The following is a 22043-nucleotide window of genomic DNA, read 5'->3' on the forward strand; positions in this document are numbered from 1 at the left end:
GCTCCCGGCTGCACAGGCCCCTTCCCAGCCTGACATCATCTCCAACACCCACCTCTGAGGCTTGTTCAGGAACAGCCTTCCCCTCCTCAGCCTTCAGGGCCCAGACAAAGTCACGTGTGTGGCCCCCCTTCTTTGATGGCTCCAGAGAGGAGGCAGCCCCGTCCTCCAGGCACTGATAGCACCGAGGGCTGATCTCTAGAGCTCAGCGGACACTGGGCCCTCTCCTACCTGGGGGTGTCTGGGGGGCTCAGAGCACACCAAGAGCCCCAGAGCCTGGGCAATTCCTGACACATGGCAAGGAGGAAGGGGGCAAAAAAACGTTTGCTGAGGGAATGAATAAAAGAGAAACTAACGTGGAGTAAAACACCCTGAAGTCTCCAAAGCTGAGTCTAGCCCAGGGTTCTCAACCCCAGGGGCAGAGTGCGCCACCCAGAGGACATCAGGAGCAGTCTCTAGACATCGTCCTTTGTCATGACGGGAGGGAGTCCTGCTGGCATCAAGTGGGTAGATGGCCTGGATGCCGCCAAACACCTCACAATCCACAACACGGCCCTGACAATCAGGAATTATCCAGTCGGGACACCGGGGTGCCTCAGCGGGTTAAGCGGCCGCCTTTGGCTCAGGTCATGATCCCGGGCTCCTGGGACTGAGCCCCACACCCAGCTTCCTGCTCAGCGGGGAGTCTGCTTCTCCCTCTCCTTCTCCACCCCACAAGACTTAGATACCCGCTCACTCACTCTCAAGTAAAATCTTAAAGAAAAAATTATCCAGCCTGAAATATCAATAGTGCCGAGGTTGAGAAATCCCGGTGTAGCCCGACCAAGAGAGACCGGTCCTACGGGGCCTCGCTGTCAGGAAGAGGGTGCTGCGGCCCCCCACCGGAGGCAGGAGTTGAAGAATGAAGGGTGGGAACCGCACTATCCCTGCAAAAGCTGGGCCACCTCCCGGGCTGGACAGCCTCAGGAGTATGGGTCTGAGGGCCAGGCCAGTGTGGACTAGAGCCTTACCTGGACCATCTGATGTTCACACTTTCTCCTGTCACCACACACAGCAGCCTGGCCGTGTCCCCCTCTGGCACCATCATAGTGGAGGGCAGCTCTGCGATGGTCAGCTCCCCTAGGCCCAAGGGGGAAGCATGGTCAGCCACTCGCTAATCCTGTCCCACCTGCGCCACCTGACCTCAGAGGTCACTAGCCCCACTCACCCTTCCGCTCAGGACTGCCACCTTACCCAGAACTCTGAGCTGGACCCATCTCTGGTCTCGGTCCTGCCCGTTGAAAGCAACACAGGCATAGAAGCCACCGTCTTCCACAGTCACGTGGCTGATGACCAGAGAGCCATCGGGCTGCAGCTGGTGTCTAGGGACAAAGCATAGTCAGGTGGCTCCATCCCGAGGGGGCTGGCAGGGTCTTCCTTTCCCTGGGGAAGGGCCGAGTGGACCCTACTATTCCGTGGGGTCTGAGCAAAGGGCCATCTGACCTTAGGCCCTGAGGTCCTCCAGCTGCTGGCACTCTCATGTACTTGGAGGTGCCCGACTTTGAAGCCTGGCAATAGAAAAATCCTTTCAAGCTTCCGGATACGAAATAATTCCGGCGTGGTTTTGTGGTTCTCGCTGTACTCATTCAGTAGGCCCAAATCTTGGTTCTGCCCCTTAGGAGCTTTGTGGTGGTAAGCACCCGTGTGTAAAACAGGGATAAGAGCGCACCTACCTCAGGGTGGCTCTTGGGCAGAGGGGACCACGGAGAACAAGCCTCGTGCTCATAACGGGTACATGTCAGCTGTTGTGATTACAGCCAGAAATGAGTCTGTCTCCGTTTTGTCCCTCAGCCATCACCCCTCCTTAGCCGGCCCATTACTCCTGCCCACTCACCACTGGAAAGACCCAGAAACCCAAATGTCAGTTGGCCCCAGGAGCACTGCACCCCGCAGCATCTCTCATGAGCCACTGGGTCCTGCTCAGGACTGACAGAGGTGGCGCCTGGCAACTCCCTCCCCCACAGTCTGCACGGGGTCAGGGGCTGGCGGTGGGACAGGAGGACTAAGAGAGGAGCTGAACACAAACCTGGGGGAAGAGGGGGGCTGCCCATCTCTCTGCCACTCAATGGCGGGGGGCGGGAAGCCCTCAGCACGGCAGGTCAGCCGGGCCCGCTGGCCTGGTTGGGCGTCCACCACCCCGGGCTGGTTCCTGTCCAGAAGCAGCCTGCAGAACACACCCCCCCACAGCCATGAGGGGGACCCTTTGCACAAGCCCGAGGCCCCCTTCTCTCCTTCCAGATTCAGCTTCCTGACAGCTGCTTCATTCGGGTCAGGACGCCACCACAACCTCCTGGGACTTTCCTGCCTTCCCCACCACCTGCCCCCACCCCTGCCCCAGAATCTTGACTGTCACCTCCCTGCCCTGCACCTCTGCTACTCAGTCCTTGACTTGGGCCCTCCAGCCCTCTGCATCCCTTCTACAAACTTCCTTCAAGGCCTCGCAGACCCTCTAGTTCCTGGTGAACTTCCCCTCCCTCAGCCCCTGGGTCCTGGGCCTTAGATCCCCCTCACCTGTTTGGGGAGGGGCGGAGGGCTCCCCCTCATTTCTCTCATCCTCACCGAGCAGACCCCTGTGCCCCACCCCACCCCCTCCTTTCACCACGAAGACCCCTATCACCCCTGGGCCTCCAAGTGGGGTAGGCCCAGAGCAGGACAGCACTGCTGGAGTTACCTGGTCGTGGGCCGAGGTTGCAAGGAGGAGATGGCCCCTGGGCCCCCTCTGTCCCCCACTAGGCTGGAGTCCCAAGGACTGTGGTGCTGAGCTGGGTCCCTGGTCCGAGGGAAGTGCCTTGGCTCAGCCTCAGACAGCACAGCCACATCACCCCCTGTCAGGAGGCCAGAAGAGGTGAGCTATGCGGAGAATGTGGTGGAAGGAAGGGGAAGGGGCATGAAGCTGGCCGGGGACATGTGGAAAAATGAGTGCCCCGAAGGGCGAGACCTCCACCTGGGCCCAACTGGAGCACAGGGTCCCTGCCGGCAGGAAGGGCCACTCCAGAGCGGGCGCACCCTGGCTCAGGCCCTCCCAGCCACGGCCTCCCGCCTGGGGCCCGTGGAAACCCCCTGCGGGTGGGGCGCAGGACAGACCTATGACACGAAGCTGGATCTTCTGAGCGTCACCACCCGGCCTGCTGCCACCACAGCTGTAGATGCCAGCGTCCTCTGCCCGCAGGGGACTGATGACCAGGGAGCCATCCGGCTGCAGCTTGTGCCTGAGTGAGGAGGTGGGGGTCTGAGCTCTGGCTTCCGACGACAACGAGCCCAGCCCGCCTGAGGAGGAGGGGACTGGAGCGCTACTTGCGCCTCCCACCCCGGGGGCATCGGGGGCTGCCGCACACGCACCTGTCGGAGGAGACGGGCTGCCCGTCTTTCTGCCACTGGCCATGGGGCTCCAGGGAGGTGTCATCACTTCGGCAGACGAGCTGCGCCAACTGCCCCGGGGCCGCCTGTACCAGGGATGGCTCCTGGCCGGCCAAGCTGACCCTGGGGAGGGCGGAGGGGAGGACCTGTGCTGCTGGCTTCAGTGCACGACTGGGGACTCCCCCCATCAGTTCCCACCCCAGAGGCTTGGCATCCATCCTGGCTCCAGCACTGTCGGAGTCAGGGGATCTCCCGGGAGGCCAAGCTCCAGAAGCCAGTGGCCTCGGGAATGCTCGTCTCCATCCACCCCTCATGCCCTTGGACGCTGCTACCTCAGCCTGGTCCTGTGACAGCTGCAGGGTGGGCGCAACGCCCAGGGCATGGAGGGGCCCGGAGAGATCCCTCACGCCAGGTCCGTGTGGGGAACTAAACGACATGCTTGACCCCTTTGGAATGTAAAGTTTTACTTATTTGGTTTTTACTCTCCCCAAAGCTCTCATGACACCGTCCCAAGACTGGACCCCACAGTAAACCTGAGAGAACATCGCCATTTCACACGTCAGGAAACGGGGGCTTAGAGAAGTTGGAGGACCCGCCGGAGGTCACGAAGCCTGCAAGCTTTTCCGACTACACAGGCCTGGGGTAGGAGCGAGGTCTGACCGAGATGGCACCACCATCTGCTGGCAAGTCTCCTGTCTCCAAAGGCAGCTTCCCCATGTGTGCGACGACAGGAACGAGGCCCTCCCCGCAGGGCTGTCTGGAGGACTTGAGGTGGGGGGAGGGGGGGCTGCTGACCTCAGGGTGTCAGCTCCGACAGGTGCAGCCCCTGGCGGGGGGGGGGGGGCTCACCTGTAGGAAGAGCTGCGGGAAGGCGGCGCTGGTTGCCCGGCATCTCCGCCCAGGCCAGGGGCGCTGGCCCCCAGCTCCCCGCGCCAGGGCCGCTCTCCAAAGGCCTGCGTGTGGGACTCCTCCCTCGGCCCAGGCTCTCGGTCTCGCCACGAGACGCCACCGGAAGGCAAGGGCTTCGTCTGGACCGTGGCCCCCGTCCTCTGCCATCTGGCTTCTTGCTGGCCCCCGGGACCGCTGCCCCCACCATCTCCGCGGGCCCCGGCGGGAGGCCCCCGGCAGCGGCTCATGCACTCCTCCTCGGAGGCGAAGTTATTGCCGTTGCCGTGGCACCCGCCGTACCAGAACCGGTTACACCGGCCCACAGAGGGGACGAAGTACCAGCGGGCCGCCCAGTCCACACAGGAGCCGTGGGCGCTGGGCAGCAGGCACCGCACAGGGTAGGCTGAGGGGCCAGAAGGGTGAGTGTCACCAAGCCGCGGATGTGGCCCAGCAGAGCCCCGCCCACAAGGGCCCCCCATCCCCTCTGCCTCGGACTTCGGAGCCAGGCCCTTCCCAGCTCACCGAACATGTCTACACCCCTGCCCGGGCTCCTCACCTGGCCCTGGGGGCAGAGTCTGCTCACCGCCCAGACCTACTGGGCTCCACCCACAGAACTAGAGCCCTCCAGAAGGTCAGGGCCATGAGCAACCTGGACTGGCCCCCTCATGCCCCTCACCTCCCCATGCCTGACCCGGGGCACCAGAGCGCATGCACCGAGCAGCCCAAGGGCTTGGCCTTGACGTGCTGAGCTCACGAGGAGAACCCAGCCCTCAGCTCCCGGGAACATCTGTGAAGACGCCCAGTGCGGGCCCACCTTTGCTCCTGGACCCCTCACTGGCCTCGAACCCACCGCAGCTGCCCGCACCTGCCCGCTTCACCCGCCCACCTCCCCAGCAGAGCCCACTCCACTTCCCTGCGTGACCATGGCTGGCTCCTGCTTGAAGCCCACCCGGGGGCCCAGCCTCCTGCAGACCCTGACCACCAGCCCATCTGGCTTTTGAAGTCCCCGTGACAGTCCCTGGCAGTGCCGCCCACACGGTTCGTGGTCCAGCCTCAGTGACCTCCCTCCAGGGCTCATCCCAGGCCGGGTGGCGACACCCCTGTCCATCCTGGCACTGACCACCATTCCACCTCTGCCTCTAGAGGGGGCGGAGCCCCACGGGGCGGGGGCTGGGAGAGGACGAGCCTCCTTCTCTGTGGGGGCCCTGCCTACAGCTCTCCCCGACTCTCACAAGCTCGCAGGTGGTCTCAAGGGCAAACTGTGGGAAACAAGAACAACGTGGCACTGTTCTCTGACCCAGCACCTAGTAAGTGATCAGCAAATATCTGAAGAAATGAATGAATCCCTGAGCTAGTAGGAAGCTCCAGGTGGGGCTCTGCAGAGGTGTGGGGGCCGAGGGGGACCAGAGCCTATCACCAGGAAGGATGGAGGGACACCCACTCACCGTAGCTGGGCTGGCCCACGCAGCCTTCCCCAAGAGGACCAGCAGCAGAGGCCACGTTGTCATAGCAGCAGCCAAACTGGGAGCCCCGGCACTCACTGGGCTCATTCTGCTGAGCCCGGGGCTGGTGGGTCTTGGGGGCCTGGGGAGGAAGCCTAGAGTTGGGATGTTGGGGATAGGTCTGGCTCTTGCTAGGGACTCTAGGCTGCCTGGGGAAGGAGGACAGGAAGAGAGAGGGACAGAATTATGAGCCTTGATGCAGAGCCTCAGGGGAGATGAGAGGCCAGGGGAAGGTCAGATAAAGGCACGTGAGTGCACACACACACACACACACACACACACACACACACACTTCAGCCCAGGCCCATCTCGGAGGCCCTGTTGGCCAGCAGCCTTCAGGGACCTCCTTTCTCCAAAGCCCAAGTTACAGAGAGCCTGGATCACAGTGGCCCTGAGCAGGCTTGGGTGCTGGATCCCAGCCCCCTCGTGTGAACCAGACACTTACCGAAGAAGCCACCGCTCTTGACCCCGGCCTTCTCCCGGTGTTGTCACTGCTGTAAGACCCCGCGCAGCCTGCGTGCTGGGGCCCCTCAGCCGCAGACACCCCATCAGGGCAGCACCCGTACCTAGACGGGCATCACACACTTGTCTCCTCACCACCCACCCCAGTCCCCAACCCTTCCAGGGCCCTGAGCGACCAGCATCCCAGGACCCAGGCTCTGAGGCTCCCCGTGCTGGGGGCTGAGTAGTCAAGGACCCGAGCGGGAGACAGCGTGTCCCCACACACAGGGCAGACCATTCTGCCTGCCGAGGCTCTGCCATGTCCGCCAACCACCTGGGAGGCAGCAGGAACCGAGTAGGCAGAGCCGTCGCCCTGATACCTGACGGGTCCTCGACTCCAGCCTTGCCCCCCAAAACAGAGGCGGAAACTCGCTAAGCCTGCCCACAGAGCAAGTCCCCAGGGAGGTTTTACAAGATCACAGCAGAGGAGCCCACCACTTGCTTCAGCACCGCTGGCCGGGAGTGGGAACGGAAGGGGAAGGAGGCACGCATCGGGCACCTTCCGGGCTCAGGACCCTAGCCAGTGGCTGTCATTGCCCCCACCTCTCAGCAGAGGAAGCCAAGATCAGAGAAGTTAAGGAACTTGCCCCCATCACCAGAACACGGCTGGTAGGTGGCTGAGCCAGGGATCCCACCCTGCCCCCAGGCTGCTGGCCCCAAAGTCTGGGCGCTCAGCACCCCACGCGCCGAGAGACTGGTAGACTGGTTTGGATCTGAACGCTAGAATTCTATCCCAAGCGCCTTCCCAGAGCTCAGGCCGACTTCTGTAGTGAGAGCAGAGATTTTTACCCCCACTCTGCACATCAGGAAGATCAGCCACAGGAAGCTGAGTCGCCAAGAGGCACAAGCAGGGTAGCGGGGAGACACCTGCAGAGTCCCGTTCGGAGCTCTGCAAACCGGAGCTCTGCAAACCTCCCTAGCCGACTGGGAAGAGGTCGCTACCTGCTCTGCTGACACGAGGCTCCTGGGCAGCCCTGCCACTGCGGCCCAAGAGACGCGGTGTGGCCATCAGGACAGCACCCATAGGGGCTGTGTCTGCAGTCTTGGGGTGCCAAGCCAGACCGTGGTGGCTGCGGGTGCAGGGACTGTGGCAGAGAGGGGGCTATGCCTGGCAGGTGGAGGCCCTGGGCTCCGCTGGGATTACCCTGCACTAAGGTTTGCTCCTGGGGGAGCCACCACTGGTCTCTGGAATCTAGAAGGAAGAAGGAAAAGACGCGTGAGGTCGCCACCTGGCTGCTCACCTGCATCTGTCCACACCTGACCTGCCTTTTCCAGCCCCCCCCAAACCACCTGCCCTACCTTCAACCTCCAGCTCCCGGGCTCTGGGCTGGGGGCGTCCACTGAGCGGCTCACCTGGGTTGGCGGCCACCTGAGGGCCCAAAGACATCCGGGGATCCCTGGGGCCAGCGAGCACGTCCTCCACGCTGGGGACTTCTGCAGGGAGCAGGCAATCAGGCCTGAGCAGTGGCCACCTCATCCTCCATGTGCCCCCACCCCACTGCTCAGGCAGGGCTCCCAGGACAGCGGAAGTGAGAACAAACTATGAGTCCATAAAACACCCTTCCCAAGTTTCAAGAGTCTTTAGTTACTTAAAAAAGCTAAAAGAAAATTCAGCAAAAAGAAAAGCCAGATATAAAATTCGTATCTATGTTTGATCCCAACTACATAAAACAAAAAAGGATATGTATAGATAGAACTGATGAAAGGACAAGCCATCCAATTAAGGAAATGGGCAAAGTGGACTGCCTGGCTGGCTTGGTCAGGAAAGCATGTGACTCTTTATCTTGGGGTCATAAGTTTGAGCCCCATGCTGGGTGTAGAGATTACTTAAAAATCTTTTAAAAAATAAAGGGGGGCCTGGGTGGCTCAGTGGGTTAAAGCCTCTGCCTTCAGCTCTGGTCATGATCTCAGGGTCCTGGGATGGAGCCCCGCATCGGGCTCTTTGCTCAGCAGGGAGCCTGCTTCCCCCTCTCTCTCAGCCTGCCCCTCTGCCTACTTGTGATCTTTGTGTCTCTCTCTGTCAAATAAATAAATAAATAAATAAAAACTTTTAAAAACTACTAACTTTAAAAAAAAGCACATATAACGAAACAGTCATTGTAGAATTTAGGTGTGGATATGTGGTTGCTTACTACGCAGTTCTTCAACTGTTCTGTATGTTCAAGATTTTTCACCATCCTGCCTCAAAATATTAAAAGTAGAATTACCACGTAACACCATGATTCCACTACTATTTACCTATTTACCCGAAGAATACGAAAACACTAATTCAAGAAAATATGTGCATCTCTATGTCCCTAGCAGCTTTATGTACAATAGACAAGATATGGAAGCAGCCTAAGTGTCTGTCTATAGATGAATGGATAAAGACAAAGTGTGTGTGTAAACACACACACACACACACACACACACACACACACACACACACCGGAGGAATATTACTCAGCCATGAAAAATGAAATCTTACCATGTGCAACACAGATCTAGAGGGTTTCATGCCAAGCGAATTGAGTCAAAGACAAACACTGAATGAGTTCACTCATATGTGGAATATAAGAAACAAACCCGGGGCTCGGGTCATGGTCTCAGGGTCCTGGGATCGAACCCCGCGTTGGGCTCTCTGCTCAGCAGGGAGCCTGCTTCCCCCTCTCTCTCTGCCTGCCTCTCTGCCTACTTGTGATCTCTGTCAAATAAATAAATAAAATCTTAAAAAAAAAGAAAGAAAAGAAACAAACCCAACAAAGAAAAAACAAACAAAAACCAGACTCTCACAGACTCTCCACTATAGAGAACACACTGGTGGTTACCAGAGGGGCAGTGGGTGGAGAATGGGTGAAGGGGATTAAGATCCACTTGTCATGATGAGTACAGAATCGCTGAGTCACTATATTGTAATCTGCAATTGATGCGACACTCTGTTTAATTCCAGTGCAGTTAACACAAACGAACAGGCCTGTTTTCCCAGTTTGGGGAATCAGATTAGGGGCTGCTCAGAAATGTGGAAAAAAATTTTTTTTTCACCATCTTATTGTCCAACTTGGTAAGCTTACTAAAAATCATGAGTTACCAGTAGAATAGGTGAATTTTGGGGCGCCTGGGTGGCTCAGTGGGTTAAGCCTCTGCCTTCGGCTCAGGTCGTGATCCCAGGGTCCTGGGATCGAGCCCCACCTCGGGCTCTCTGCTCAGCAGGGAGCCTGCTTCCTCCTCTCTCTCTGCCTGCCTCTCTGCCTACTTGTGATCTCTCTCTGTCAAATAAATAAATAAAATCTTTAAAAAAAAAAAAAGAATAGGTGAATTTTATGGTCTATGATATTTAACCACTTCAAAGTTACTAATAAGATTTTTCATCATAAAATGGAGAAAAAAATGCAAAAAACTAAATACGGATGACAGGAATTTTTATAATGATGTATAACAGGCCATGCCCCAAAATGCTCATTGTTCCAAGCACCCGGGGGGGATGGGGAAGGCAGCGGGGTGGCAGGGGCGTCCCTTCTATTTGTTAACGCATTTCAAATTTTCCACAATGAGCACACTACTACATAACGGAGGAAAGTTATGTAAAAGAAGTGAAGGGGTGCCTGGGTGGCTCAGTGGGTTAAGTGTCTGCTTTCGGCTCAGGTCATGATCTCCAGTCCTGTATCAGGCTCCCTGCTCAGCGGGGAGCCTGCTTCCCCCTCTGCCTACCCCCCACTGATGCTTTCTCATGCGCTCTCTCAAATAAATTAAAAAATTCCATCCCCCTCTGGACTACATCTTGCCAGTCCCCAGGGAATATTTAAAAAATAATTTAGGGTTAGAAAAGTCTAGTAGATAAACGGTAAAATCTGTTTTCATTTCACTGCCTCTCCAGCCCAGGCCAAACCTTGGGACAAGGCGGAGGCCCATTCCCTCCCCTGTTCCGCCATCTCCTGCCACACGGCCCACCTCCAGCACTGCAGTCCCAGTCCCCAGCAGCCTGGGAATATGCTCCTAGCTTACCCTCCTGGGACTCTTCCCTTCCACCTTCTCGGGCTTCCAGTCCTGCTCCACTTCCCACGCACTCTCTAGGCACCAGGGTCTGCTGGGCGAGTGCCTGACCCTTCGTTTTCATGGCTTTTGGGGGCCCTTGGATTTCTGCAGCCCTGCTCCCCAGCAGGCTCCCGCTCCAACTGCCTCCCCTTCAGTCTGGCCCTCAGGCAGGTGCCTGTCTGTCCTCCTCAAGATCTTTTCACCCTGTCACTGTTGAACTCCAAAGCTTTCAGGGGCTCCCCTGGGCCTATCAGACAATTTGTGTTTTTTTGTTTTTTTTAAAGATTTTATTTATTTATTTGATAGACAGAGACCACAAGTAGGCAAAGAGGCACACAGAGAGAGAGAGGAAGGGAAGCAGGCTCCCAGCGTAGCAGAGAGCCCGATCCCAGGACCCTGGGATCATGACCTGAGCCGAAGGCAGAGGCTTTAACCCACTGAGCCACCCAGGTGCCCCCTATCAGACAATTTGATCTGCAGCCCAGCCGGAGGTCCCCAGCCCTAAGAGCACCAGCCCCTGGACAGAACTCTGGCCACCACCCCCACATCCTGGCTGAGGGCGGGTTCGGGGGTCCCTGCTGGCCTCAGTCAGAGCAACTGAGTACTTGAAATGTGACCAGAGTGACTGAGAAACCACGTTTTACATTTATTCTCATTAGAATTAATTTAATTTTAAACTTAAAAACTGACAATTCATTTACTAGAAGATGCTTCAGTATGTTGGGAACAACTTGGGTGTATGAATCTACTTTTCCAACTGCGCATCCTATAAAATCTAAAAATAGATCAAGTATGCCACTGAAATTCTGCATCTGAATTAAGAAATGCTCTGGACAATAAATATATTCAATTCAGAAGATTTTTTAATCATGTGAAAAAATAATATAAAATAGCCTATTCAATAATTTTTATACTGATTACATGTTAAAAATATTTAAGGTTAAATAAAACATTATTTAAATTTTAGAAACATTTTCAAGCAATCTCTACACCTGACATGGGGCTCCAACTCACCACCCCAAGATCAAGAGTCACACGCTCTTCTGACTGAGCCAGCCAGGCAGCCCCTTCAGTGTAATTCTTTTCTTTTTTTTCTTTCTTTTTAAAAGTAGGCTCCACACGGAGCACAGAGCCCAACTCTGGGCTTGAACTCAGGACCCTGAAATCAAGACCCGAGCTGAGATCAAGAGTCAGATGCCTCACCAACTGAGCCACCCAGGAACCCTAGAAACCACCTAAATTCTACCTTCCCGCCCATCATGGACTTCCGTAGAGGAATCACGGGGCTAGAGAATGTTCACACACCAAGTGGCTTTAAGGGGGAAAAGCGCATACGGAAGCCCGCTCACATGACCCAGCAGCACGCTAACTAATGTTCCCACTAAAGCAGGGATCAGGGCCATTTCACTTGTCTCTATGCTGCTTTCTTAATTTCTCCAAATTTTCCACGATAAACCTAGATTATTTTATTAAAAATAACCATTAAGTTTATTTTACAATTCAGTCTGGCCTGAAAAGCACTATTAACCCCATTGTACAGATGGGCAAACCGACAATCAGGGAGGAGAGGCGCTTGCCGCGGGGCCACACCGCTGGTCAGCAATGGAGCAGAGATTTAAACTTAGGTTTGCTGTCAAGTCCAAGCCCCTGGTTCTTAGCCACCGTGCCCTGTGCTTCCCTTGGAGCTTCACCAGCTTGGCTCACGGGTCCCCCAGCAGGAGCACATCCAGGCCAGACACACCTCCCTGTGGTAGCAGGAGGCCGCCATCCCCACTCGCCCCCTGAGCTGAGCCGCATCCCATGTTTTTCCTCAATATCACAACCTCACACCAAGCAAGTACCGGCCTCTGGGCCCTTCCCCCTGCAGCTCCTCAGGCCTGGGGCATCTTCTTGCCAGCAGGGATGGGGGTGAGGAGAAGGGGAGGACAAGGACAGGAGCGGGGCGTACTCACTCAGTCATTCGGTGAACGTTTACTGAATACCCCACTCATGCTAAGCTCGGGGGGGCCAGGGGGGTGTCAATAGCAAGGAGGAAGTCAAGGACCTGGCCCTCCAGGAGCCGCTAGCTAGGAGGCCAGACCAGCCAGGCACGATGGCCGTGGCATGGGGAGACTGGCCGGCGCCCCTGCTCTTACCTGGACGCAGATGGCAGGGCTGTGTGTTACAGGGCTCGGCCTCCCTGGGCTTGGACAGCTGCAGGTTCCCACAGCGGCTGGGAGGCCCGAGGGCACAGATGACCTGGCGTCTCCGGGTCCCTGTGCTGCAGCTCTTGGAACACTGGGGCCCATGGAGTGGGCGGGGGAAGAAAAGACAGGCTCAGAAAAGGAGCAAGACCCCGGGGTTGGGGGTCCCCACAAGGAAGAGAGGGAGGGGGAAGATGCCTGGGAGGCAGGCCAGACCCAGGGAAGGTCACGTGTCCAGCCGCCTGTCAGAGACCCAAGGGACCAGGACTGGTGGCAGGGAGGAGGCGGGGGAAGAGGCAAGCACTCACCAGACCCCAGGCGCCTACACGCCAGGCCTGGTCATGGATGGGGGGACAGTCTTCACGCACACAGGGCTCCGTGATGCGGGGGCGGTCCTCCACGGGGCATGCTGCGGCGTCGAGCAGAGACCCCTCATCGCTGCGGCAGGTGACGCTTCGCCTCCGGACCCCGGCACCGCAGCTGACAGAGCACTGCAAGGACCAGGCTGTCGGCGGGAGCTTGCTTGTCCTCCCCCGCCCAGAGGGGCCATGCCAGGTCAGACAGCCGGACCCCCCCACACCCACCCCCGGCCCACGTCCAGCTCCTAGGCTCAGAGAAGCTGAACCCCTCTTCTGAGGTCATATAGCCTACACCACGCCTGCTGTCACCAAGCTTAGGGACATTTTCCACATTCCCCTGTTCGAGACTTGAACATATGTAGGTGCTGGAAGCAGAGACCAGCAGCCCCAGTCGGTGCCAGCTCCTCCCTCGCCCCCCCACCCCCAGCAAGGTGCCCAGCTGCTTCTTCGTGGCAAGACAAAGTCTATCCCACCCTGCCTGGAATCCTGGAGAAGGAGGGAGAGTCCAAACACCTGCTCCTAGTCCCAGCCCTGGCAACAGCTTCCAAGGCCACCTAGCAGGCCACTTTACCTCCCTAGCGGAGGCCAAGCCTCCCTGCCCAGCTCTGCTGCGGCCCCAGCCCATAGACCCGGTGCCTGATTCGGTCCCCACCCCGCCGGGCAGAGGCTCACCTCTCCCCAGGGCTCCGCTCTCCAGGCTACGCAGCGCCGCAGGTTGCAAGCCCGGGTGGCAGGGGGCTTCCCAGGCTGGCCTGCACACGCTGCCTCCCCGGTGGCCTCCTGGCTGCCTGCCCCATCAGATGAGACGCAGTAGACAGAGCGGGACTGGGAGCCGCCGCCACAGGAGGCCGAGCAGGGCGACCAGGGCCCCGTCTTCCAGCTGGTGGGGAGAGGAATCTGGTAAGGCTGGCCCAGCAGCAGGGGCTAGAGTCCAGGCCCAAGGGAGCCCCAGCTGTCACACACAGGAGTGCGCTGGGGATCCCCCAAGCCTGGCTCATGCTAACATCTGGGCCTGCACAGGTGCAGGGGTAGAAAGTTCTGCATAAAAGGCCAAGCGCCCGCTCTGCCTGCCATCTCTCGCCACCAAGCACTGGTCCCTACAACACAGAGCCTGGCTGCCCCCCTCTTAGCTTTCCTGTCCTCCTCACCAGGGCCCCTGTCATCCCCAGCCAGACTCCATTGCCTCTGTGTCTGCCCTTGTTGGGAGCATCTCCCAGAGCGGCCCTGAGGCAAGGGGGGAAAGGGCAGCCCCAGCGGCACCGTGCGAAGCCGAGCCCGCCACCATCCTGCAAGGCCAGCTGCCACCGAGGCCGTGAGGGCGGAAGGACTACGCCAGCCCAGCAGGGAACCTGCGGCCTGCAGATTACCTGTTCCTGCGTGCACGCTGGGCCCCGGCAAGGTGCCACGCTCTGGGCCGGCGCAGGTAAGAGGTCCTTCGTGCATGAACAAAGGCATTGCTGATGCCCACAGGCCCCCTGGCCCACTTCCTGGCATCTGTTGAGCCAAGTCCCCTGCTGGCTCGGACAGGGCTTCCAGTACCTTCCCCCCACTTGCCCACCACCAGCCTGGACGCTCTGGGCCCTGTGTGGGCACACAGGGGTGGACACAATAGCCCTGGACCTCACGCTCATGCGCCCCCCCCCCCCCCGCTGCTTCCCACAGTAACAGCTGCCTCCTCCCCACCCTCCCCCACTCTGCCCCAGCTGTAGGGAGCCCTGGACACCCACCTGTTTGCTCAACACCTAGAGTAGCCTAGAGACCCCAGTGCCTTCCCACCCAAGTGCTCGGGCCCCACTGTGGGGGCGCTGGCAAGGGCCTCACCGCTTGGTCTGCGGGCAGGGGTGAGTGCTGCAGGGGCGGCGGTCGGCTGGCTGCAGCTGATGCTGGCACATGTGGTCAGGGTAGACCTCATTGTCAGTGGTGCAGAACACCGAGCGGGACTGGTGACCTGCAGAGGCCCGGCCATCAAGGGCAGGTGATCAGTCAACAGTCACCAAAGGCAATCTCTGGGCTGGGCACCGTTCCGCATGCATTCCAAGTGTCACCTTGATCAAGCCTCAGATGACCTCCTGGGATAAATGCCATCATTATCCCCAATTTACAGAGGAGGAAACTGAGGCTTGAGAGGTGTTATGTGCAGGTGCTGGTGCCCTGCTCTAACCCCTGGTCATCCACTCAGGGCTGAGCCTCTGCTGCCCAAGGAATACAGTGTTCTCTGAGATGCCACCACCTCCAGGAAGCCTTCTCTGGTTCTCTGAGCTTGGAGGGTGCGTGGAGGGGGACCCTTTGTGGATTCCCTGAGCCCTGGGTGACCCCACGTGGCTCCCAGGATATGCAGATGGCTCACCTCCCCCGCACTCGGCAGTGCAGTCACTCCATGAGCCGTGGCTCCAGCGGAAGCCCGACCGGGAGCTGCCCAGGGGCAGGTGGTACTCGTAGCGCACACCGGGGTTGGGATCCTGGCTGAGGAGCTGTGCGGGAGGGTCCTTGCTGAGGCGGGGGGGGGGGGGGGGGGGGGGGGGGGGGGGGGGGGCCGCCCTGGGACCCGCCCCCCTCAGCCTGGCCTCCCGAGTGCCCCCGCCCCCCAGCTTCTCACCTCAATGACCAGGGGCTCGGAGGTGGGGCCGCGAGCGTGGAGCCGCTCAGGAGCCAGGTCCCCCTCGGCCCCGCGCTCGTAGTGCAGGACGGTGCTGGCCGCGGGCAGGGCCCAGGCGTCCCCGATGGTCCAGTGCCCGTTGAGGAAGTATTCTCCCCGCAGGCTCTTCACCGCTGCACACGTGTGAGCCCCAGGTCAGCTGCCGCGGAGGGACCCACCCGACGGCCACCGCCCAGACTCACCCCAGCCCGCACTCACCCAGGAAATTCCTGCTGGCCGCCACCTCCTCCACGCGGATGCTGGTGGCCCCCGCGGGAATGATGAGGATCTGGTTGTAGCCTGCGGGGGCAGAGACACTCTGGGACCATCCACGCCCCTGGCAGCACAGCCAGGGTCAGGGACAGTGGCAGGCCTGACTGGGAAGGTGGGGGGAGGGGACAGCTGAGGGCCAGGGAGAAGGGGTGAGGAGGGGTACCTAGCGTTGGCAGTGTGAGCCTACACTGGGTGAGGAGGCAGAGGTCCTTACTAGCCCAAGCCCACAGGCTCCAGGGAAAGGCTTGGACCTCCACCCTAAGGCATGACCTGAGGGCCAGATCAGACGCCTGCAGGGCCACCAGGGTGACTCAGCTGGAGCGGAAGTCAGGCAAGGAAGGGACAGGCAACAGACCCTCGCCTCAACTGCCTGTGGGCCCCCGCCCCCGACAACCCCCACCTCTGCTGAGGTCATTGGCATCAAAGGTGCCTGTGACAGGGTAGCAGGTCCTGCCGTCACCCCCACACTGCAGACACTTGTCCTCCTCCTTTGAGGAGTCGAGGTTGTAGTCACAGCCCACGACCTACCAGGCAGAGATGAAGAGGAGAAGAAAGACCCCAGAGGTCACGGACACATGAAGATTTGAACCCAAATCGCTGCTCAGATCGGGGGGTGGGGGGCAGCTATTCATTGCCCACTAAGGCCAAGTGATCTGGCCTGTGGCTGACAGTTTACCCTTTCCCCCAGCTCAGCACCCGTCTCCCCTTCTCTGGCAACAATACATTTTCGTTTGGGGCCCTCCCCCTCCCCGGTTGGACAGACTCCCCAACAGTGAATGTGGGGCAAGTCAATGGGTTCCATGCCATGCTCCAAGTAAGTCGTTCGCAGGAATCCCCCAGCCCAGACAAATCCGGGGCAACTCTGGGTCGCTGGGACCCCTGAGAAGTGGGTGCCCTTTCCAGCTAGAGCTGGGAGCTGCTGCTGGCCCTCTGCATACCTCCCAGGATCCCAGCGCAGACCCAGAGGAGAGAAAAGCCCAGAGGCAAGGAGACATTTCCAGCCCCTGCAGCCAGCCAGCCCAGCCCTGGAGGGCTTTCTTCCCCTTTGTCAGTTTTCATGGGGTTTCTATAACTTGCCACCCAGAGGGGTGCTCCTGTTGGGGTGCCTGGTCGCAAAAGGCAAAGGGGAGAAGGTCACAGGGCATCTGTGATGCAAAGACACCTCAAAAGCTGCCCATGAGAAGACATTAAGCTCCTGAGAGCCTCTGGTGCAGGGCAGGGAGACATCCCACAATACGCCCCAGGCCAGCCCGCAGGGGAGGGGGGACAGGAGCACCACGCACCCTGCAGCTGCCATCCACACAGACGTCCCGTGTGCCAGGCTCACAGGGTGTCCCATCCACGACAGCCTCCCTGTGCTTGAAGTAGAAGTTCTCCCCCTTGGGAATGCAGTTCAGCTCGCACTTGTTCGGGGCTGAGGCAGACAGAGGGGGAAACTGAGATTCCCAAGCAAGCAGCAAGTCCTCTCCTGGGCACAGTGAAGGGTGGGCGGGGCCAGAAGCACACACGTGGGATGGGGGGGTGCGGAGAGAAAGCCCTTGCATGGGCTCTCCCAGTGGGAGAGAATCCCACTCCACCCCACCCCCGCTGGAAACGTTCACAAAACCGCAGCCTCCCTGGGGATTAGGTGGAAGAAAAATCCCAGGATAGGGAAAAAGCTAGCCCCTTGGAAAGGTCTGTGGCAGCCTTATAATCAGCCCATGTGTTAACAATCCGCTCCTCAAAGTCAGTTCCGAATAGACCAGCAGGCATGTGGGCTGTGCTGTAACATACTGGACCATACGGTTACGTGGGGAGACGCTTCTCCCACACAATGCAGAATGGGGCTATGTAATAATTACAAATATGTATGTGTTTATAGAGACAAAAATGTGAAAAGGGCTAGATGGAATGCTAGGCCAAATCCTAGGAGAGGCGTGGGGGTCAAGGTCACTTAGGAGTTTTCATTTTTATAGCCATCTAAATATTATACACACATTGTTTAAACAGCCAAAAGTCCTACTAGGACCGCAGTCACCTGCACCACAGAGAAGGCATCCCTCTGTGACCCTTTCCTCTGTGTTCTGGTTCTTCTACATAGGGTATTTAGGGCACATGGGGGGTGTAGCCGGTTGAGCATCTGACTCAATTTCAGCTCAGATTGTGATCTCAGGTTGTGGGATTGAGCCCCGAGCAGGGCTCCACGCGGGGCATAGCGTCTGCTTGGAATTCTCTCTCTCCCTCCCTCCTTCCCTCTTCTTGCATGATCGCTCCCTCTCAAATAAATAAATCTTTTATAAAATGTGGATGGCAGTGCCTGGGTGGCTCAGTGAGTTAAGCCTCTGCCTTCAGCTCAGGTCATGATCCCAGGGTCCTGGGATCGAGCCCCGCATCGGTCTCTCTGCTCAGCGGGGAGCCTGCTTCCCCCACTTTCTCTCTCTCTGCCTGCCTCTCTGCCTACTTGTGATCTCTGTCAAATACATAAATTTTTTTAAAAAAATATGGATACATTCAAATTATCCAGGAGGAGCAGTGAATGCCACAGACTCCCCTGGGGCCACCCCTCCAGCCAAGACCCCGTTCCCCGTGCAGCAGCACACACAGAATATAAATGGTCATGCAGCCAGATGCCACACTCCTCAGGAGTCACTGGCAATGAGCAGTGACCATTATTACTCAGAAGGAGGAGCCCAAGGAATCTTCTGACACATCTGAAGTGCTTTAGTCACATACATGGGTTTTTTCCTTAAACTACATTGCTCTAAAAATTAACCACCCTCCTCAAAGCCACTCAGAGCAAGCCCGTGGGCCCCACGGATCCTGAGTAAATGGGCTCTTGTCGTACCAAGCCCCCTGCAGCCCTGACCTTCAGTTGGCCCCCACCTGGCCTGCCCTGACCGGCACCCTAATTCCCCATGGCCTCTGTAGCACGAGGAACAAGGAACGCCTCCGGAGCAGGCCAGAGAGAGCAGGGCTCCAAGTGGCACAGACACGGCCTAGTGGCCTTGTTTGAAAATGTATAGAAGGATGGAGAGATTCAAAATGACACCGGCCCCCGACCCCGTTGTGTTGCGATGAGCACCGGCTGGGGGGTCCTGTGAGTTTTTTAAAATGCATTTGACAGAGCGTCTGTAATATGGTGGTAAGCACGGCGCCGTGGAAAGTCAGCGTGCAGAAGAGATCTGGAGCAGCTGGGCACGGCAGCAGGGGTGCGGGCGCTGGGACCTCCACTCACCTCCGTAGTACGGCAGCCACTTGTACCACCTTCCCTGGAAGTCCTGGCTGTCGAACTGGGAGCACTGCTCCGCCCGGAAGTCCCTGGCACCCGCCGGGCAGCTCTGCAGGGGAGGGACGTGTGGGGCCTACCCCACTGCACCTGGGGTGGTATGACTGGTCCCCACCAACCATTCCCTTTACCCCAGCAGCTCAGGACTGGGGGTGTGGGCCCCCAGGCCTCCTGAGTACTCCCCTGCAGGGGCTTTGGGCTGCTGGAGAGGAGGCTGTCATTTTGGGTGGGAGGGGAGCAAGGGGCTTCCCGCAGCCCAGATTGTGCACCTGCGGGAGGATGCCCAGGGAACTGGGAGGGGAGGAAGGGAGGGGGTTCCGGAAGCTGGGGTCCCCAGTCCTGCAGGCTTTACCTCGGTGTGGCAAGAGCGGTGGCTCTGGGCAGGGCCCACGCAGCTGGAGCCCCCATCTCTCCTGAAGACGAGAACACCAGGAAGACTTGAACCCCGTGAACCAACACCCCTTCCTCCTCCTCGGGCTCCCCTGCAGGCCACTCGGGGCGGAGGAGGGGGACCTGCACACACAGATCCCCTCAGGCAGGCGCGATGAGCCCTGTGTCTATAGTAGACTAAAGCTAGACTCAGAAGCGTATCCCGGAGGTCCTCTAACTTGGGGCTACCTTGCCTCTTAAAGCAAATTTCCAGAGAAGACCCAACTTTGGCCTTTGGAGAGAAAGTAAGATGTAATATATACCCACCCCACTCCAAGGTCATTCTGCAGTTTAGGGAGCACATGATGCCTGGAGTAAGAGCTCGAGGCTCGTCCTCCTCCCACGAGGTGCTCAGGAAGACCGAGTTCAACCCAGTGACAAAGGTCACCCCCACGTTGCTTGTGCCCCAGCCTTCACTAGCACGTGTCAGAGCACAGGGCACATAGCAGGGGCTTAAGTCTCCCTTGAAGTGGGAGACGTCTATACTCAACGGAGACCGAAGGTAGAGAAACTGCGCGTTAGGAATTGAAGATCGTTCGTTGGTTTGCCAAGAATTTACTGCACCTGCCACATGCCAGATGTAGCACTGGGAACTAGGGACTCGAGGCTGGGGGCAGCAGGCTCAGCTCTAGCTCCCCTAAAACAAGGCTGCCTGTCAGAATCAGAGTGTATTCGATTTCAATACTCCAGGCACGCTGCTCCCACAGCAAACCCACGGCTCCATGGGTTCTGCCAGTGCCGTGGCAGGACTCAGCTGACCCCTGAGCAGCCTGTCCCCCGTCCAGGCTGGCCCCGCCCAGTCCCCCCTACCTCTGGGAGAAGCAGGGGCGCTCCCTGACGCTGATGCCCACTCCGCAGGTCCGGCTGCAGGAGCTCCAGGGACCCCAGGGTCCCCAGGTGTCACTCTGCCGTCTCACCTTGGGAGCCTGGAGGACAAGACACCCTCAGAGGTGTGAGTTGGTACTCAGAGGGTCCCTACCTAAAAACATCCCCCTATCTCCGCTTGGGAGCCTGGACTCTCTCTCCCAGAGCAAACACCAGGCGCCCCTCTCAGCACAAGGAGCCGAGAGCCTTACAAACCGCCCTGGCCTCCTGCACCCAGCACCCCTGAGGCAGCTAGCCACTTGTTTGCGGGGAGGAGTACCAGCGGGCAGGAGGGAGGGAGCGAGCCAGCCAGCCAGATTCCCTCCACACGGGCTGAGGAAAGAAAGCACATTTCGCATCAGGCATGTTTTGTTTCCCCATAATTACCCCAACCATGAGCTGCCGGTGTGGGGACGGAATGAGCTCGTCCAGGCCACGCTCCCGCTGGCGGGTCAAGGTCTTTACCTGCCCCTGCGGCTCCCCAAACAAGCCCCTCCTCCTCCCCCCGCCCCGACGCACCGCACTGCAAGGCAACTCAGGGACCCTCTTTCTTACTGTGCTGTTCCCAGGGCTGCCCTGCGCAGGGGTGTGAGAGGGGGGGGTGAGGGGGTGGGAATAGAGGCAGAGGAAACCAACCCTGACCAGCCTGGGTTTGCATCTGCACTTTATGCCTCCCTCACCACTGTCGGCACCCAGAAGGGACCCTGGGGGGGGGGGCTCTGCCCCCACCCCAGCCAGAGCCAGCGACAGGAAGCTGCAGAGCTGCGGAGGAGAGCTCAGCATCCCCCGCAGCCCCCAGCTCACATGCTGTGGGCGGGAAGAGGTGGGAGGGGGTCACTCAGGTGTTTCTAAGGCAGAAAGCCCCTAAGAGGATTCAGGGCATTTTTGCACCCCTTGACTCCTTTCATCTGCAGAGTAACCGGCAGGTCGCCCTGCACCTTGGCTGGAGCCAGCACTGCCCCCTCCCCTTCCTTCCGTCTTGGAAGACAACACGGGGAGTGGGGAGTCCCGGCATTAGGGTGCACCCAGCACCTTCTGAAGGAGGACGGTGGGGGGAAGTTGCCAGTGCTGCGCCCTGCAGCCGGGAGGGCTGCTCTGGGCCTCTTGGTCAGAAGCTTCAGGTTGCACCCCTTTTTGAAAGAGCTGGGGGTCCCAGGACTTGCCTTTACCCCAGCTTCCCACAGGAGGTCGCGACTGGGAGAGGGGGCTCCAAGCTGTGGCGTCCTAAACCCCAGGGCGTCTTCCCAGCTGAGGGCCTGCGCCCCACCACCCATATCCCCCTCCTCCCCCCGCCTTGCACTCCAGCTGGGGGCCCAGGCAGAGCTGTGAGCAGGGCCGCACTCACCCAGGACCTGGGCGCCGGGGCCAGCAGCAGGGGCACGAGCAGGAGCAGCCGCATCTCTGCCTGCGGGAGAGGGCGGGATTGGAGGGGGCGGGGCGGGGCGGGGCCCGGTCCGCGGGTTCGCGGGCAGGGGCGCGTCCCTTCCTCCCCGTTGTCCACAGGAGACTGCAGAGCCGCAGAGGACGAGAGGCCATGGCACTCAGGTGCGGGAGAAGAGGCCCGTCTACTACCGGCTTCTAAATGTTCACGAGTACCTTCTTTCAGGATTTCAAAAGGGAAAGAAAGAGGGCCATTAAAAACACTTGTTGAAGGCCAGGTTCAGAATCAAAGCAATCAGTCTCAAGGGTTTTAATTTAGCAAGAGATTCCCTTTTTTAAAAAGCCATTATACCTGTTGTT

At 58.8% G+C, this 22043-nt stretch overlaps 1 protein-coding gene across 1 annotated transcript in view; it reads right to left on the reverse strand.

Annotated features, from left to right (window-relative positions):
- The window catches only part of LOC111148764 (papilin, proteoglycan like sulfated glycoprotein), a 28465-nt gene extending 6763 nt beyond the window's left edge, over nucleotides 1-21702 (reverse strand). Inside the window, exons 1-23 of the mRNA XM_022505560.1 lie at nucleotides 21649-21702; nucleotides 20250-20365; nucleotides 19363-19423; nucleotides 18960-19062; nucleotides 17029-17159; nucleotides 16146-16269; nucleotides 15434-15606; nucleotides 15185-15308; nucleotides 14659-14785; nucleotides 13510-13717; nucleotides 12787-12969; nucleotides 12431-12572; nucleotides 7638-7718; nucleotides 7227-7476; nucleotides 6229-6349; nucleotides 5727-5865; nucleotides 4243-4684; nucleotides 3376-3516; nucleotides 3121-3245; nucleotides 2708-2861; nucleotides 2063-2200; nucleotides 1231-1358; nucleotides 1008-1116 (exon numbers count right to left, since the gene is read on the reverse strand). Coding sequence (XP_022361268.1) covers nucleotides 1008-1116; nucleotides 1231-1358; nucleotides 2063-2200; nucleotides 2708-2861; nucleotides 3121-3245; nucleotides 3376-3516; nucleotides 4243-4684; nucleotides 5727-5865; nucleotides 6229-6349; nucleotides 7227-7476; nucleotides 7638-7718; nucleotides 12431-12572; nucleotides 12787-12969; nucleotides 13510-13717; nucleotides 14659-14785; nucleotides 15185-15308; nucleotides 15434-15606; nucleotides 16146-16269; nucleotides 17029-17159; nucleotides 18960-19062; nucleotides 19363-19423; nucleotides 20250-20365; nucleotides 21649-21702 — 3374 coding nt within the window. The remainder of the gene's footprint in view (nucleotides 1-1007; nucleotides 1117-1230; nucleotides 1359-2062; nucleotides 2201-2707; nucleotides 2862-3120; nucleotides 3246-3375; nucleotides 3517-4242; nucleotides 4685-5726; nucleotides 5866-6228; nucleotides 6350-7226; nucleotides 7477-7637; nucleotides 7719-12430; nucleotides 12573-12786; nucleotides 12970-13509; nucleotides 13718-14658; nucleotides 14786-15184; nucleotides 15309-15433; nucleotides 15607-16145; nucleotides 16270-17028; nucleotides 17160-18959; nucleotides 19063-19362; nucleotides 19424-20249; nucleotides 20366-21648) is intronic.
- Between the last annotated feature and the right edge of the window lie 341 nt (nucleotides 21703-22043).

The sequence above is a fragment of the Enhydra lutris genome, unplaced genomic scaffold (genome assembly GCF_002288905.1).
Source record: "Enhydra lutris kenyoni isolate GAN:26980312 unplaced genomic scaffold, ASM228890v2 scaffoldscaffold20, whole genome shotgun sequence".
Taxonomy (NCBI): domain Eukaryota; kingdom Metazoa; phylum Chordata; class Mammalia; order Carnivora; family Mustelidae; genus Enhydra; species Enhydra lutris.